General features: G+C 39.1%; 1 protein-coding gene across 1 annotated transcript in view; it reads right to left on the minus strand.

Moving 5' to 3' along the window:
• LOC126200905 (serine protease snake-like) overlaps positions 1-18830 on the minus strand; it is an 88096-nt gene that overhangs the window by 11374 nt on the left and 57892 nt on the right. Inside the window, exons 2-4 of the mRNA XM_049936745.1 lie at positions 13797-13961; positions 11623-11723; positions 11328-11437 (exon numbers count right to left, since the gene is read on the minus strand). Of these exons, the coding sequence (XP_049792702.1) occupies positions 11328-11437; positions 11623-11723; positions 13797-13961 (376 nt within the window). The remainder of the gene's footprint in view (positions 1-11327; positions 11438-11622; positions 11724-13796; positions 13962-18830) is intronic.

The following is an 18830-nucleotide window of genomic DNA, read 5'->3' on the forward strand; positions in this document are numbered from 1 at the left end:
TAAGAAAACCCAACCAACCTAAAACTGTCTGCAGCTACAACCACTCATTTTGATTTATGGAATTGTGTGGAAAAGGGAACATTCTGTAGTACCATGTATGGTAGCCTGCCCAGTTGGCCATCCGGTTAATGCATGGCTTTCCGGGTGGGAAGGAGCGCCTGATCCCCGGCACGAATCCGCCTGGCAGATTTGTGTCGAGGTCTGGTGAACCGGCCAGTCTGTGGATGGTTTTTAGGCAGTTTTCCATCTGCCTCGGTGAATGCGGGCTGGTTCCCCTTATTCCCCCTCAGTTACACTATGTCGGTGATTGCTGCACAAACAAGTTCTCCACGTACACGTACACCACCATTACTCTACCACACAAACATAGGGGTTACACTCGTCTGGTGTGAGACATTCCCTGGGGGGTCCACCCGGGGCCAAACTGTACAATAACCCTGGGTTTGGTGTGGGGCAGTGGAGGGGTGGAGTGGACTGCGGTAGTTGTCGTGGGGTTGCGGACCACTGCGACTGCGGTGGGGATGGAGCCTCTCCATCGTTTCTAGGTCCCCGGTTAACATACAGTACAATACAGTACAATACCATGTACAGTATTAAGTTTCCTACCAGTCCATTTGGGTACAGAGTGCGAAAAGTGCTCGCTTAAATGCACAATATGATTAGACTAATCTTGTCTTTATGGCACCATTGGGTACAACACAGAGGGGTTTAGTATATTCCTCTCTTTATACTGGTCCTTTAAATTGTGCCTCTATTTTAAAGTGTTTGGCAGTTCAGATGCATTTCCATGAGGCTCTCCTGTGAGTCAAACAAATTGTGCTTCCTTCTTTGTATGCATTCAATATCCGTGTCAGTCTTATCAGGTATGGGTTCCACACACTTGAGCACTGTGTAAGCAGTTTCCTAAGTAGACTGGCAGCACTTCCCCAATATCCTATCCATGATCTGAGGACTGCTATCAGCTTTAGCTACATCTGAGCCTATGTGATTATTCCATTTCACGTACCCACAGACTGTTTCACCCAAGTGTCTGATTCCAATTGTGACTCATGAGATTACAGTGCTACAATTTTCCGTTTCTGCATTTTGTGAAGGGCATAAATTCAAATTTATGGTCATTTGAAGCGAGTTGCCAGTCTTTCCAATAATTTGTAATCTCTTCAAAATCTGATTTTCGTGCAGCTTTTTTCTGACAGCACTTTCGTGTAGATAAATGTATTGTTTGCAAAAAGTCTGAGATTACTTTTGTTTGCTAAGTCATTTATATAAAGCACTCAACAAGGGTCCAACACACTCCCCTGGGGCATGCATGGAGTTATTTCTGCATCTGTTAATGACTGTGTAAAATGACATGCTGCATCCTCCCTACAAGAAATCCTGAATCCTATCGCAAATTTGGTTTGATGTCAGATCACTGATGTTTTGTTAATAAGCACTGGCAAGCCAAATGATTTTCAGAAATCATGTGAGAAAAGTGCAAGGTATGTTTCACATAAGTGATGTCTTTGGAATCCATGGTAGCTAGCGTGGATGAAGTCATTCTTGATGAGATACCTCATTACATGTGACTTCAGAATATGTCCTCAGATTCTCTGCAACCATTCTCATAGACTGGTGTGACCTGTGCTTTTTACCAACTATTGTGCACAGTTTTTTGATCAAGATATCTGTGATATTTTATGATTTGAAGAGGGGAGGGGGAGGGGGGGGGAGGTTGATAACTCAGCTGTAAATTCTATGTATAAATGGGGACCAAATACGAACCTGAATTCTTTTTTGTAAACTTTATTGAATCATTGCAGAAACAACAAAAACAGCATGCCAAATTTAAACAAATGCAAAATCTCCAAGGCTGGCAATTTTTCAAAGCAGCTTGAAATTTATTGCAGACTTTAATGTGAGATGGTTATTATAGTTTCCACAACAAAACATAGTCCCAAAACCTGGCAGGTAATCCAAAGAGATTCTTGTAGTGTTTAAAGTATGCTAGCAACAAGACACAATCAATGCCTTCTCTGCAGAACAGCAAAGGAAATACTATCAACAACAGTGGTGCCAAAGCACAGTTACTAAACATAGCTGTCTGAAATTCCTTCACCAAAGAAGACTAAGTAAATATTCCAGAATTTGAATCAAGAACAGCTGCCAACATGAGTAATGTAGACGTAGACATCCTCACAGTAGTGAAACAACTTCAATCACTTAATAAAAGCAACACTTCTGGTCCAGACTGTAAAACAATTAGGTTTCTTGTCAGAGTATGCTGATGCAATAGCTCCATACTTAACAATCATATACAACCACCTGCTTGACGGAAAATCCATACTCAAGAACTGGAAAGTAGCAAAGGTCACACCAATATTCAAGAAAGGCTGTAGGAATCATCCACTAAATTACAGGCCCATATCATTAACATCAGTATGCAGCAGGATTTTTGAACATATATTGTGCTCAAATATTATGAAGGAATGGTCTATTGATGCGCAGTCAACACATATTTAGAAAACATAGTTCATGTGAAACACAAATAGCTCCTTACTCTCACATAGTGTTGAGTGCTATTGACAAGGGATTTCAAATTGATTCTGTATTTCTAGATGTCCAGAAGGCTTTTGACACTGTACCACACAAGCAGCTTGTAGCGAAATTGGGTGATTACGGAATATCATCTTAGTTATTTGACTCAATTCGTAATTTCCTCTGACAGAGGTCACAGTTCATAAGAATTGATGGAAAGTCATCAAGTAAAACAGAAGTGATTTCTGGCACTCCCCATGATAGTGTCACAGCCCTCTGCTGTTTCTGATGTATATACACAATTTACGAGAAAATCTGAGCAGTTGTCTTAGGTTGTCTGCAGATGATGCTGTTGTTTTATCGTCTAGTACAGTCATCAGAAGATCAAAACCAATTGCAAAACATTTGGAAAAAGAGATCTGTATGGTGCGAAAATTGCCAATTGGTCACTCACATGAGTGGTAAAAGGAATCCATTAAACTTTGGTTACACGATCAGTCAATTAAATCTAAATGCCATAAATCCAGTTAAATACCTAGGAATTACAATTACAAGCAACTTAAATTGGAAAGACCAATGAGAAAATGTTGTTGGGAAGGCAAACTAAAGACTGCAGGCTTCTGGCAGAACACTTGTAAAATGCAACAGGTCTACTGAAGAAACTGTCTACACTACCTACACTACACTTTTCCATCCTCTTTTAAAGTACTGCTGCACAGTCTGGGATCCTTACCAGACAAAATTAATGAAATAAATCAAGAAAATTTAAAGAAGAGCAGCATGTTTTGTGTTATCATGAAATAGGGGAGAGAGAGTCACTGACATGATATAATATTTGGGGTGGGCATCATTAAAACAAAGGCTTTTTTCATTGCAGTGGGATCTTCTCACGAAATTTCAGTCACCAACTTTCTCCTCCAAATGTGAAAATATTTTGTTGATGCTGACCTACATATGGAAAAATGATCATCATAATAAAATAAGGGAAATCAGAGTTCACATGAAAAGATATAGGTGTTCATTTTTTTTGCGCACTGTTTGATATTGGAATAATACAAAATTATTGTAAAGGTGGTTTGATGAATCCTCTGCCAGGCACTTAAGTGTGATTTGCAGAGTATCCATTTAGATGCAGATGTATGTGATCACTCTATTTCACATCCATACAAATAATTATATCCAGGTATTTATACGAGTTAACTGATTCCATTTATCTCTCATTGATATTGTAGCTGTAGCATGCCACACATTTGTGTTCTGTGATGTGCTCAGTTTTACATTTCTGAACACCACTTCTTTTTTCTACATACTGTCCTGACCTTTTTTTACAAATTTTCCCATCACATTGGCACTTTTTTAATGGAACCCCCCCAAGAAAGAAGAACAACATGTGCACAGTGACTTGTGCATGAACTCCTAAACCTCTGCACTGTCATCAAAACAGTGTCCTCCAAGTCATTCCTTCAGTGGTCCAAACATGGGGTAATGCAGTATCATGACTCTGGACTCTGAGGACGTTCCACAGTTATTAATTGAATTTCCTATTGTTTTCCCCCATTAAAGTATCAGATTGCATAGTAGACAATTTCCTGTAGTTGATCTTATCAGCAATGATGGCTTGAGCACTTCCATAGCTTATTCGTACTCTAGAAGCAATGTTTGAAAGGTTTAAGCACTGACCTTTTCCAATAAGAACTTGTAAGGGATGAATGTTGTTTAGTGTGATGCTTGTCCATGGTCGCCTTTTGTGGGGTGCACTTTCCGCAGCTACCTGCCTTGTTACAAATATTTTATGCCATTCATACATTTGTGTCTTTCAAAGGATTTCTTCCTCAAAATGTACCTGAAGCCTCCTCAAAATTTCTGCACACCTGGTGCCCTATTTCATGAAAAGCTTCAAGATTACACACTGCACAACAGGCTTCTGTATCAGAGAGATGGTCTCATGCTAACATCACAATGATATTTAGACATCCCCACTGTGGTGCAACATCTCTATTCTGTAGAGTAACATGTTCAGCTTCTGAGCACTTGTTGTTGTTGTTATCATGGTCTTAAGTCCAAAGACTGGTTTGATGCAGCTCTCCATGCTACTCTATCTTGTACAAGCCTCTTCATCTCCAAGTAACTACTGTAACCTATGTTGTTCTGAATCTGCTTACTGTATTCATCTCTTGGTCTCCCTCTATGATTTACAACGTCCACACCCCTCCAACAGAAATATTGGCCATCCCTTCATGTCTCAGAATGCGAACTATCAACCAATCCCTTCTCTTGGTTAAGTTATGCCACAAATTTCTTGCATCCCCAATTCTACTCAGTACTTTCTCATTATTTCTGTGATCGACTGATCTAATCTTCAGCATTCTTCTGTTGCACCAAATTTTGTACTCTTCTATTGTTTTTTTTATCTAAATTGTTTATCGTCAATGTTTCACTTCCATACATGGCTACGCTCTACACAAATACCTTCAGAAAGGTCTTGTAACACTTAATTCTATATTCGATGTTAACAAATTTATCTTCTTTAGAAATGATTTTTTTTTTTTTTTTACCATAGCCAGTCTACATTTTATATCCTCTCTACTTCAGCCATAATCTGTTATTTTACTGCCCAAATAGCAAAACTCATCTAATCTGCACCCCTTAGCATCACATGATTTAATTTAACTACATTCCATTATCCTTGTTTTGCTTTTGTTGATGTTCATCTTATATCCTCATTTCAATATACTATCAATTCCGCTCAACTGCTCTTCCAAGTCCTTTGCTGTCTGTGACAGAATTACAGTGAAATCGGCAGACATCAGAGTTTTTATTTCCTCTCCCTAAACTTTAATTCTTACTCCAAATTTTTCTATGGTTTCCTTTACTGCTTGTTCAACATACAGATTGAATAACATTGGGACAAGGCTACAATCCTGTCTCACTTTCTTTCCAACCATTGCCTCCTTTTAATGACCCTCAACTCTTATAGCTGCTGTCTGCTTCCTGTACAAGTTGTAAATAACCTTTCGCTCCCTATATTTTACCCCTGCTACCACCAGAATTTTGAAAGAGAGCATTCCAATCAACATTGTCTCAAGCTTTCTCTAAGTCTACAAATGCTATAAACGCAGGCTTGACTTTCTTAAACTATCCTCTAAGATAGGTAATGGGATCAGTTTTTCCTCGCATGTTCCCACATTTTTCCAGAATCCAAACTGATCTTCCTCAAGGTCTGCTTGTATCAGTTTTTCCATTCTTCTGTAAAGAATTCACGTTAGTACTTTGCAAGTTTGAATTACTAAACTGATAGTTTGGTAATTTTCACACCTGTGAGAAACTACTTTCTATGGAATGGGAATTTCTCCATTCTAACCTCTTAGGCTGTTGAAATAAGAAAAGTTGTTTGGATAGTTAAGTGTGGAGCATTCTACAGTGTGCACTATGGTTTGTCATATGTGCAGATTTTGTGCATAAAATGTCAGTTCAGACCATTGATAGAATGCAATGGGAGTGCCTTGGAAGCCACTGAGCAAAGGGTGCAGGCGATAATGCCAATATGTGAACAGTTTAAGATTATACATAAAGGTATGTTTACACTAACATACATCTATCACAGCTTGTAGGAGCACCATGTCTCTCTGGCATGTGGCAACACATTATCTCATATGAAAGTTCACCCAACATGCTTGCGGACCTTCCCACGTATACAAGTCACACATACATTTTGCGTATAGCTTTCTTGCAATATACTTCACAAGTCTCAGAAGTTGCACACGCACACCACCAGTCTTCCATGGCACTGCTTACAAATGCCTATTTGATCTTTAGTGTTCTATGGAGCTTGTTTTTGTATTGATGGTGTTTTGTTGATTTTCCTTACTTCAACCACAAGAGCATTGCACCAGCACATGAAAATGTAATGCCTTCTGTGCTGGCGTCAGCACACCATGCAGCAAAGAGGTTGCCAGAAGATCAACAGAGGCCAAAGACAGACTCGCAAGAAATGCACCACCAACGTCCTCTCAGCTGCCAATATTTGGGTTGTGTTCCAACCAATAACAGCTGTTGTGGAGGTTAAAAACACTTTCATGAGTGAAGCTAGATTCATCAGTCCATATCACGTTGTTTATAAAATGTTTTTTATCTTCCACTTGGTGCGAAAGTCATTCACAAAACTGTACTTGTTGAATGTGGTTTTCCAGTTGCTGGTGTTGGTTAATGTGTTATTAGATGCACCCAGCATGAAAAGCATATTGAAATGTATTCATCCTTTGTATACTCCATCAGGAAGCTGCCCCATATGAATTTGACAGGACCAGTTACAGTTTCATGAATTCCACTGTCTCGTGATAGGCTATTGTCGTTTGACATGGTGTCCTGCTTATAAATGATGAGGACTACAGATTGGATTTCTAAAAAATAGAAAATGATCGTGACAAGGATTCAACCATAGTCCGATGGTGGACGTGGGTTTGATGTTCCAGCAGCCCACTCAGTGAGCTACGACAGCAGGTACGGTAGTGTGGGATGATACACATTCCTCTGTACATTTACCCAATATGATTTTGCTAGATAAACTTATCTTCAATCTGGATGAGGAAATGCATACCGGTCTCCAAGTGTGGCATTTTTTCTTCACCCTGTATTTAATCAATCTGGCATGCAACACACCACTAATCCTGTATTTGAACATTACAGGATTGTTTTTCATCTGTGCCAATTTACATTTTTCTACATTTAGGGCATTCTGCTATTCATCACACCAAATAGAAATTCTGCCTAAGTCATCTTTTATTCTTCCACAGCCAGTCAACCACAATACTTTCCCATGTACTACCATGTCATCAGCAAAGAGGTGCATTTTTCTGTTCACCTCAATCTATCCAGTTATTTATGTATATAGAGAACAAGAGCATTTGTATCACACTTCACTGGGCCACTCGCATACCAGGGAAGCTGTTTAGTATGCTCAGAATTCTAACAGTCTGCAGGGGGGCAATGCGTCAAACTCTTTCCAGAAATCTAGAGATTTGTAACCTGCCCATTGCTCTTAATCCATTGTTAGCAAGATATCATGTGAGATAATGACATGATGAGTTTCACAAGAGCTGTGCTTTCTAAACCTGTGCTAGTTTGTTGACAGCTTTTCTGACTTAATATACTTTAAATTTGAATATTTTCAAGAAATCTGCAGCAAACTAATTAATGATATTGGTCTGTAATTCTGTGGGTCCATTCTTTTACCCTTCTTATATACAAGAGTCATTTGCACTGTTTTTCAGCCCTTGGGGACATTGTGTTAGATGAGAGATTGGTGATAAATGCAGACCAAGTAAGGGGCCAATCTCAGAGTAATCTCTGTAAATCCAAACTCAGATTCTATCTGGACGTGGTGACTTATTTTCAACTCTCAGTTGCTTCTCTATGCCAGTGACGGTTCTTACCATAGTAACTGAAGTGAAGTGTCCACCATACAGCAGTCTGTGTGATGTTCAAACAATGGTATTTTTAACAATCGTCCTGTGTGAACGATTTCTTACATGAAAAATTTAAATCCTCATCTTTCCTTTTGCTGTCTTCTTTTGGCAAGCCAGACTGAGCAACGGATGATGGGATAGAAGTGTTCGATCTGTGTAGTGATTTTATGTAGGACCAGAATTTTCTTGGGTTCTCAGGAAGGTCTTTCATTAAGGTATGATGGTGGTAGTTTTAAGCTTCGCACATTAGTCCTTTTACACACACACTTATTTCTAACTTTTGCCTGTTGTCATTTTCACATTTTCTTCTGAACTGAGAGTGCAATGGCCTTTGCTTCCTCAGCTTTTTCCCAGTTTAATAAACCAGTCTAATAGACCATGGTGAGCCTCTTCCATGCTTAATACATCTACTTCTTCAGAGTGTAATTTACAATCAGTTTAAACTTTAATCATAATTCCTTCACATCCACCATTCAGAAATAATGACAACTGCTTACCTGCTCTTTATAGCAGAAATACTCTCACAGCTTCCTCAATGGCTTTATGAACTTTATTAACCACTATCACAATGATAAGTAACCTGTGTGTCTCTACTGCCACTGTCAATAAGGTCAGGCCTGTTTGTAGCTACAAGGTCTAAAATATTTTCATTACATGTGGGCTATCTAACCAGCTGTTGAAGACAGTTTTCAGGAAACTGTTCAAAACTGCTTCACAAAACTGACTGACTACACCATCTGCAATTAATCCATAGATTCAATATGTAAAAATTGCCTCAAACTAATTTTGCACGCTCTGGGTATTTTCGCACCACTGAGTGTACCCTTACTTTAAATGATTCTGAAACTGTCATGGTAAAATAGGATGGCTGGTGAAAACATCCAAGAACTAACTTTAGTTCCCACAGGCTTTTTACTCGTGTCTAGATAACTTCACCATCAGACTCAATTTCGAACTTGACAGACAATATTTTTGTCAGCTGCAATGAACACTCCTTCCACCAACCCCCCACCCCCTTGCAATCTAATCACTCTTTTTGATACACATTCCATGCCATAATTAATATTTCAGAGCTGAATGAGATTTTCACTCTGCAGTGGAGTCTGTGCTGATATGATTAATATTTCATAGCTTTCTACTCTGGATTTCTGCCAGCTCTCTGTTCTGAGAATAATGTGACTGCAACAACTTTCCTGAAAGGAAGTAAATTCTGCTTCTTTAATACAAATACTTCACAATTTAGTGTTAAAATTTTGACTACTACAATGTCTTTACATTATATGCAGTCTAATTTCACTCTGCATACTGACTGGCGAGTGTTTGGAGGATGTCAATATACTGCCTAGCTTAAAAAAAAAACCCTATGCTCTTTGCAAGTACCCTGCTATCCAAGTAGCTGCTTTCTTTGTGTAGTGTACACCTGATCTGTGACTATGAGTTCTACAGTTATCCAACCCATAATGCAGGTCCAGAAAACTGCAAAGACATTCACACAATCCGTGGAGCCTTTGGTTCAGACTCTCTTGTCAGCTCCAAAACAAATGATCCCGACCAAATATGGGTATGATGCTGAAAACTGAGTTCTGTTTGCAACCTAGACTACAATGCTGAAAACTGAGTTGCACCCTATGAGCAAGGACTATTGTGATTCTCCACCAGGAGGAGGTTCTTACTCATTGGTCTGAAGATGACCACAGTAGTGGTTGAAACCGGTCACCGTAATAAATAAATTGTGATCAAGACCGTTTTTGATAGTAAATATTCGTAACATATTGATCACTGTCACTCCGATAATGTATTCAAAAGTAACCAGTAGTCTTCACTATTTCTGCCAGTCACCTGTATGAACTGAGGATGATCTCATATCCCAAGTGACAGATGTCATTGGTGTTGACGAGAGCCACAACTTGCGGACAACAGTACCCTGCATCCTCAATAGCTGCTGATAGGATCTCCTCCACACCTTGGATGAGACCCCAATATAGACATATCGAGAATGCATTGCATTTTGCTATTTCCCTTATCGGCTCTGTAACAAGCCTAACATTGGAGTTGGGGGAAAAAAAAACCACCTGTCCCCATGTGCCTGCTCGGACTCTGCTGGATGAGTGGCCACCTGTCCACTCACAGGGTGACTGGATGAGGCCAGACCCGCCTCCTCCTTCATTCTCCACCACAAGTGGTGCAAGTGCATTCCAGTCAGCCTGCCAGTCACTTTGTAGTGATGCAGCTCCCCTACATTGTACACACTGCAGAAGAGCCCATGAGCTAAATAAGTAATTACTGAGGTGTCACAAGTGATGTAACAGATCCTCCACAACCACAACACCTTTAGGCATCAGGTTGAAGACAGCTGACTATGGCCGAAACAGACTTTGGCTGTTTGGAGCTGCAGCCAACTCCTCCTGTATCCACTTGCTCTATCTACCCTAGTGCTATTAACTTAAGAATTAATTATAAAAGCACATGCAGAAAGCAAAATATGTAACATATTACTCTCCATATGTGTCACCAATGGAGGCCAGCACCATACTGAGCCATTTAGCTGCTGTTCAAAAGAAATGACAACTGCACTGTAGATTGCATGCATCTGTACTTTACAGTTACTAAAACTGTAGGCTACAACTTTTTAAATGCAAAAATAGGCAAGGCATTTAAGAATTAAACTATGAAAGCAACCAAGAAGAGCTAAATAAGTAACTATCCAATTACATAAAATAAGAAAGTATCCCATTTGGACCTAGTGATTTATTTGTTTCAACTCTTTCAGTTGCTTACTATGAACTCCCCACAGCAGTCCATCTGACAGGCAAATGATGGTATCTGCATAATCCTCCTGAATGAATGATTTCTTAAAGGGGAAATTTAAAACTTCAGCTTTCCTTTTGCTGTCTCCTACTGCCAAACCAGACTGGTCAATGGGTGATTTGATGTACGACCATAATTTTCTCAGTTTCCTGGCAAGATATTTCATTGAAATGTGACACATCAATCTTTTAATAAATACATAAATTTCTACTAACTTTGGCAGCCAAATTTCCAGGTTCATTTTTGAACTAAGTGTTCATGTGAGGGGGCAGAGAGAAGGTAACAGTTTATTGAAGTTGTAATGGATGATGAAGTGATTCTTGTAATTGCTAATGTACAGTTTTAACAATATTTTTGTTAATCAGTAACAAATTACTTGGTAGAACTTGTAAACAGAGATTACATTTTCATGAGACTGTCAGTATATGAGCCACGGGCATGGCTGGATCTGAGTGCAGACTTAAAGGAATGTGTGGCAAATTATATTAACTTTATTTTTGTAGAAAGCTATAATGTACCAGATGACTTAATACTTACAGATTACGATTTCCTAGGCATCGTGCAGTGGTGAGCACAGAAGATTCACTCACTAGCACACCAGCACAAAGCCATTTGCTGTCACTTAGATTACCATACCCTAGTACTGCCTGAAACAGCAGAGACATTTCTTTCAACGAAGATTATTAAAAGTTATGGTATAAGAAAAATATTGTGATAATGACCTGACAAGGATGTCTGCATTCACATAAAATATAAGAGTATGTACTAAAAACAATAAATCTTTAAATAATTGTGACAATAATTACAAATTTAATGTTCCAAGCATACTCACTAGGTAGGGAAATAGGCCTGGTACTGCCACATTCTTGCCAGGAGTCATTTCAATTGGTGGGCACTCATTCACTGTAGCTAGTTGTGCACTCTTCTCACATTCTGTATAAACAAAAACAAGACAAAAATGCTAAGTAGTGAAGATGTTTGTTTTTTTCTACTGAGCTACTCCATAACTGAACTGCTGATATGCTGTTTGTTACACTGTTTTATAGCTTTGTCCACTGTTTTTGCCAGCCTCAGTGAACACTTGAGAAACTTCATTCATTAGTTCTAAAGAATTCTGCTGTTTAAGGCTTATTCACATAATATCTGTCAGTAATCACTTATGATTTAGTAACTACTGATAGTAACCCACAAAATTATCCTACAATTAATCACATTGTACTTAATTATTTTTGGGTCAGGTATTCAGAATCCTTTTACTATACATTGCAACAACATTGACAAAACATACCTCAACACACATGGAATTTTTGAGGCTCATTCATGACAATATCACAATGAAACTGCTTGTTTCATGTTACAGTCTGGAACAATAAAAAAATAAAAAAAAGATGAATTTTAATGGAATAATCGCCTTTGTAAAGAGACCTCAGACATCTTTACGTAAATGGAGTGGATTGCTTTGTGAAGGTCTTTTGATCGAGTTTTCTTAATGCTAATCATTGCGCTTGAGAGGCAACACCCCCACTCCTCTGCCCCTCCCCCCCCCCCCCCACACACACACACACATTGAGGGACGAAACTGTCAATTATATGCTACCTCTGTAATGAAAATAAATTTGCATTAATCTTCCAATCCTCTGTTAAGTTAGTACACCTAGATGTAAATAAGCAAGCATTTCTCTGTGTAGAAGGCACTAAGTGATATGGTTTATATTTTCTAGGTATTTTTGGAAGGGCAACAACAACATTTTATTGAAAAAAGTGTTGGAATAAAGACATATGGCAACCCAAAACTATGTTCTGTATCAGATAGTGCTGACAACAGACAACAGTCTCTTTCAGATTATTGTCCTACTGAATTCAAACTGGGTCAAATAATCCATTGTTTTCAACTTCTGGGTTACATTTGTTATGAACAAGTAAGAAAATTTTAGAATTTCTTTAGATTTCAGTACTTTTTATATGTTTTCACAATGCTTACAACACTTTCACTGAGCCTGGAACTATTTTTACAGAATTCGTTATAGTTAAACATAATGAGTTACATACTAAGAAAACTTCAGAATAAATTCCACATAAATCTGCCTTCGAGCAGAATTTAAAAAAATCAATGTCTTACTGGATTCTGAAGTCTCCAAATCAAGCCAATCACTTCATTTAAAATGAAAGGAACAAGATTAGTCCACGGGAATGTTGGGGCAGACTGGTATCTCAGAACAGTTTTCATTAGAAAATAATATTCACTGCTAAATTAATGCATGAAAGAGCAGCGATATAAGTCAGATTTTAGTTACTTCACAGTTAGGAAAAACATGAGCAATATGCAATATAATGATCTGAACAGAATTATTCTAGATTGGGTGTAAAACAGCTATTAAATTCATTAGTGTAACTGTACCATTGACATGGACTGATTTGTATTTTTTATATCTTACGTTAGCTAAAAAGAGGGTTCTCTCAACAGCTGAAGCAGAGAGAGAGAGAGAGAGAGAGAGAGAGAGAGAGAGAGAGAGAGGGGTGTGCCCTAATACCCAGAATGAATATTTAAATCGATAACCTCTAATTATGCTCATACATAACTATTTTTGAAGTTGAAATTCCACTCAAAAAGGATTTTCTGAAATGTTTACCAACATTTTTAAGAGAAAAATTATTAGAAAAGAAAGAACCTATTGCATATTCCAATTACTAACTTCAACAGAAGAACTGAGATAGGGAAAGCTCAGTTATAGTTAGATGAGAATGAAGTTCACATTCAATTTAATGCAAATAAAATTAGCAAAGTTATTTCTTGAGGTCTGTATAGTGATTCCATGAGAGGGACTTATTTATTTTTCCACTGCGATTCCTAGGAACATGTTCACTTCGATAACCTGTCTGTAGTTTTACAGATTGATGAATGTTAGAAGATGATCAAATTATTCTTATTAGCCGTAAGCTATTTTAAGTACTTCAAGCAAAATAACTGCTTAAAAGAAAGGGCAATGTTACAGTGAAGACACATACCTTGCCTGCTTTTGATGCCAACACCAGTGGCAGGTGCTGGGGATGTGGTGCTGGGACAGCAGACAAGGCCTTTGGCAACACATGCCTCAGCAGAGGATGCTGACGGACAGTCACTGGCAGCACGACACAGACCACCAGAACCATCGGGCAGCTGACACACCAAGTCTGCAACACAATCACATGCCAAAATACTACCAAGACAAGTATGACAGGCACCAACACAAATTTTTATAAGTAGCAATCCTAAATGCATGTTCTCCTCCAGAGAAAGGAATTAGAGATTCTGCTATGACAGATTTAACTCAACATTGGAAATAAGTCTGATATTCCATCTTATCAAGAGTGTCAGGTAATGAAACAATTTTATTACATTTTAAATAAAAATGTTTTTTCTTATATTTACTGTTCCTACTAAGGTAAAGCTGCCCCGATCTGAAAATGAACATATCAGTGCTTTGTTAGGCATGGCCTTAATGCCCTTGCATCTCTCCAACCTTTTAACTGACTTACCAACCAGTTATAGGAGGACCTACAGTTTAATATTGACTGTAAAACATGAAGCAACACTGTTTCTTTAATCTAGGTAATGCGATTTACTTTGCTGGCAGCTATCTAGTAGCCTTGTGTTCAGCTCACCCTTGCCAATGGATGGTGGCTGTGTAACAGGTGAAGTAAGAAAATAATGCATATTCACTAACTCAGTTACTTGTGCAAACAAATATTACACAAAATATATTTCCTTACCACCTCCTCACTCATCCACTTTTAGATCTCCGCATCTCCTTTCTCCCTGCACAGGATGGCAACAATGATACTGTTATGATGCTTTACTGTCACCAATATACCACCCCACTAGAATGAGATTTTCACTCTGCAGCAGAGTGTGCACTGCTGTGAAACTTCATAGCAGATTACAACTGTGTTCCGGACCGAGACTCGAACTCGGGACCTTTGCCACTAGTGCTCTACCAACTGAGCTACCCAATCACAACTCACGCCCCATCCTCACAGCTTTACTTCTGCCAGTACCTTGTCTCATACCTTCCAAACCCCATAGAAGCTCTCCTGCGAACCTTGCAGAACTAGAATTACTGGAAGAAAGGATAGCCACAGCCTAGGGGATGTTTCGAGAATGAGATTGTCACTCTGCAATGGAGTGTGTGCTGATATGAAACTTCCTGGCTGATTAAAACTGTGTGCCAGACCGAGACTTGAACTCAGGACCTTTGCCTTTCATTGGCAAGTGCTCTGCCTTCTTCCTTCTTCCAGGAGTGCTAGTTCTGCAAGGTTCACGGACAGCTTCTGTGAGGTTTGGAAGGTAAGAGACGAGGTACTGGCAGAAGTAAAGCTGTGAAGATGGGGTGTGAGTCGTGCTTGGGTAGAGCACTTGCCCGCGAAAGGCAAAGGTCCTGAGTTCGAGTCTTGGTCCAGCACACGGTTTTAATCTGCCAGGAAGTTTCATACCACCCTGCTATTTTGCAGCCTAATTCTCAATTCTAATTCAACTGGCTGCCTTAAAAAATAGCTAAATCAATCAATCAGTATTTACACTTGCTCTCAAACACAATGAAGCAGTTTCCTGACATTTGCAGGCCAACATCCAACACATAGGTAGTTTATTTCTCTCCTGACAAAAGTCATTAAAACAATGACCAAGTTGAAGGAGTCATCTTCCTGTATAAAAATTATTATATTTATAGACAATATGTTCCACTGATGTGTTATGGACATAAAAAATTTTACTGTATGTAGCTTCGTAATCCCCAAGGGGGATAAATTAACTAACTGCTAAATAATGAAATAAAGTGTTTGTTTCAAAATAAAACAATGTTAGAGGAAAATTACTTCCTCGAAGAAATTTACAATGGCTGTGGAAATGTACGTGAACAAAGAATGGTGACTAACCTCAATAATCCAGCTTATCACTATCATTTACAATAATAGCAACAATATTTTTAACAGGAAATTATTTACAACTTTTTATGTATTTATTAAAATCAAAGACTGAAGCATGAGCTCAGCTGGACAACAGCATACTACCCGATTGAAATACTGGGTCTGAGTAGTTTTTATGGTTACAGTTATGTTTACAGACTGAACTGGAGTAGTTGAACCATAATATTTGTAGCTCAGGATCTAAGCTACATAGTGAAAAAATGATACTAAAATCAGTACATAATTATTTATTCATTGTGTTAATCTTAATGGTCTTTTACACTAGTCTTGTACACTACAATTTCATTTTGTTCTCAGGATATCAAACATAGACAAAATAATTTTATCTATGAAGTAAAATAATCAACAGATGCCAACTACTGACACTGTAAACAGGAATAATGTATGCATCAAAGTGTAAGAACCTAACAATAAAGAAACTAAATTTTGCCAGAGCAACCTAGAAAAAAAAGGATCCATGGTGTTGCACAGAACTCTGTGCTAAAGCTCATCCACGCTGCTGATGTAGGGCTGTACCAGGGCCTTTTTGATCATTTCCCCGGCCATTGCATGCCCACCTGGAGCAGCGTGGGAGGTACAGCACAGTGTTTTCCAACACATTCACATAATGTCTGTTCCTCCAGTTTTGAGCAGACCATGATGCCCCACACCAGACTGACTTGCAGCTGCTAAACCTGAAATCAAGGCTATGCTTCAGGATGGCATCATTGGCATTTGAGCAGACCATAGTTCTCTCCTCCTAGTGCTGTAGGAGGATGCAGTTTGGTGCCCTCAATGATTTTAACCCCCCCCCCCCCCCTCCCCCCTGTTAAATAACCAGTCTCCAACTTCTACCATTTTAACTGTTTCTTCAGTGGCACTTTCATGTTTAGCATCCTTGACTGCATGAAAGCATTAACACAAATACTAGTCACCATGGAGAACATGCTGAAGACAGTCATCACCATGCCCTCTGGCCTAAGAAATGCTGCGTAGACATAGTAGCAATTCATTGACAGTGTGCTATGTGAACTACCTTTTTGCTTTGCCTATCTAGCTGTGATATAGAATGACGTGACAAAAAATCATGGGATAGCAACATGTAAATATACAGATGGCAGTAGTATTGCATACACAAGGTATAAAACGGCAGTGCATTGGTGGAGCTGTCATTTGTACTCGGGTGATTCATGTGGAAAGGTTTCCAGCACGTTTATGGCCACACAATGGGTATTAACAGACTTTGAATGTGAACCAGACAAATGGTATCTTCCATTTTGGAAATCGTTAGGGAATTCAGTATTCTGAGATCCACAGTGTCAAGAGTGCACTGAGAACACTAAATTTCAAGCATTTTCTCTCACCACAGACAATGCAGTAGCTGACAGCGTTCACTTAAGGACCTAGAGCAGTGGTGTTTGCATAGCATTATCAGTGCTAACAGACAAGCAACACTGCACGAAATAACTGAGGAATCTATGTGGGACATATGACGAACATATCCATTAGGACAGTGCAGCAAAATTTGGGGTTAATAGGCTATGACAGCAATATGTGTGTCCTTGCTAACAGCATGGCATCACCTGCAGCACCTCTCCCGATCAGGTGGCCTGGAAAACTGAGGCCTAGTCAGATGGTTCCTGATTTCATTGGTAAGAGCTGATGGTAGGGTCCGAGTGTGACGTAGACCTCACGGAATGGACTGGGTCCTGTTATGTTCAACTATTTTGAGGCTATTTGCTACCAGTCGTGAACTTCGTGTTACTGAACAATGATGGAATTTTTAATGATGGCAGTGTACCATTTCACCAGGCAAAGTTGTTTGTGATTGGTTTGAAGAACATTTTGGACAATTTGAGCGGACAGTTTGGTCACCCGGATCACTCAACATGAAACGCATCAAACATTTATGGGACATAATCGGGAGGTCAGTTTGTGTACAAAATTCATCACCAGCACTGTTTTCAAAAGTATGGATGCCTATACTGACAGCTTGAATCAATATTTCGGCACGGGATTTCCAATGTCTTGTTGAGTGCATGACATTTCAAGTTGCTGTGCCATGTCACGCAAAAGGAGGTCCGACACAATATTAGGAGGTACCCCATGACTTGTCACCTAAGTGTATTCACAGTTTCTTCTTCACCATAGCAACACTGTGACTATCTGACAGCAGTGTTTCAATGGCTCGGTGATTTTGGGTTTGTCATTAATCCCTACAAATGCATCTTTGGTGTCTCCCAGATAACATTCTTGGGCCACTAGATCTATGTGGAAAGCATCACTCCCCTCCCTGAGAAAATTCAGTCTATTCGGAAATTCAACAACTGCAAACATTCTGAGAACATTGGTTCCTTAGAAAACCGATGGCATAGTCATACCATCGGTGATAAGTTTATTGTGTTGAAATCATATTTTGCAATAGGCACAATCTGTAAGAATTACAAAATTATTAGTTTTTCACACGAAATAATGCCTAAGGTTTACTCATGTTTTCTCTGGCGTCTTGAGAATAAAAAGGAAAAAATTCCACTTATATTTTCATGGGGCACTCTAAGCAGTTGGTTTTAATACATTTCAGGCATATGTACGCTGTCATTCTGTTCGATCTGTAGGGACAATAACGAAGAAAGAGAGAGAATACCAGAAAGAGGCTACACCGCGACCAGAGAAGCAAATTTAACAACACACTGCCATGTTTTGGGAAGTCAACAGAAGGGCGTTTTACATGATAGTACGTGTGAAAATTACGAAATTATAAACAGACACAATATTACCTTTGAGTATAGAGCACTATTACTTTATATAATCACCTCTCGACAGTGTCAGTTGCCTTATAAATACTTAATACCAGTTCATCAATAAAACAGCGCTCACTTGAAATACGAAATATTTGTTATTGCTTCTGTGTGTGCAGTTATACCTTGCGCAAACGTTAGGCATGATTTCGAAAAGAAATTCGGCAACTGCGTATCTTACAAGCTCGCTTTCAGAACAACCACAGGTTGACTTAAGAAAATATGGCGGCTAATAGCGCAACGTGGCACGCAGGAAGCGCCAATTTAATGAGCCGCGTCCTCTGTGTATAGTCTGCCTCTT

Source organism: Schistocerca nitens, chromosome 1 (assembly GCF_023898315.1).
Source record: "Schistocerca nitens isolate TAMUIC-IGC-003100 chromosome 1, iqSchNite1.1, whole genome shotgun sequence".
Taxonomy (NCBI): Eukaryota; Metazoa; Arthropoda; class Insecta; order Orthoptera; family Acrididae; genus Schistocerca; species Schistocerca nitens.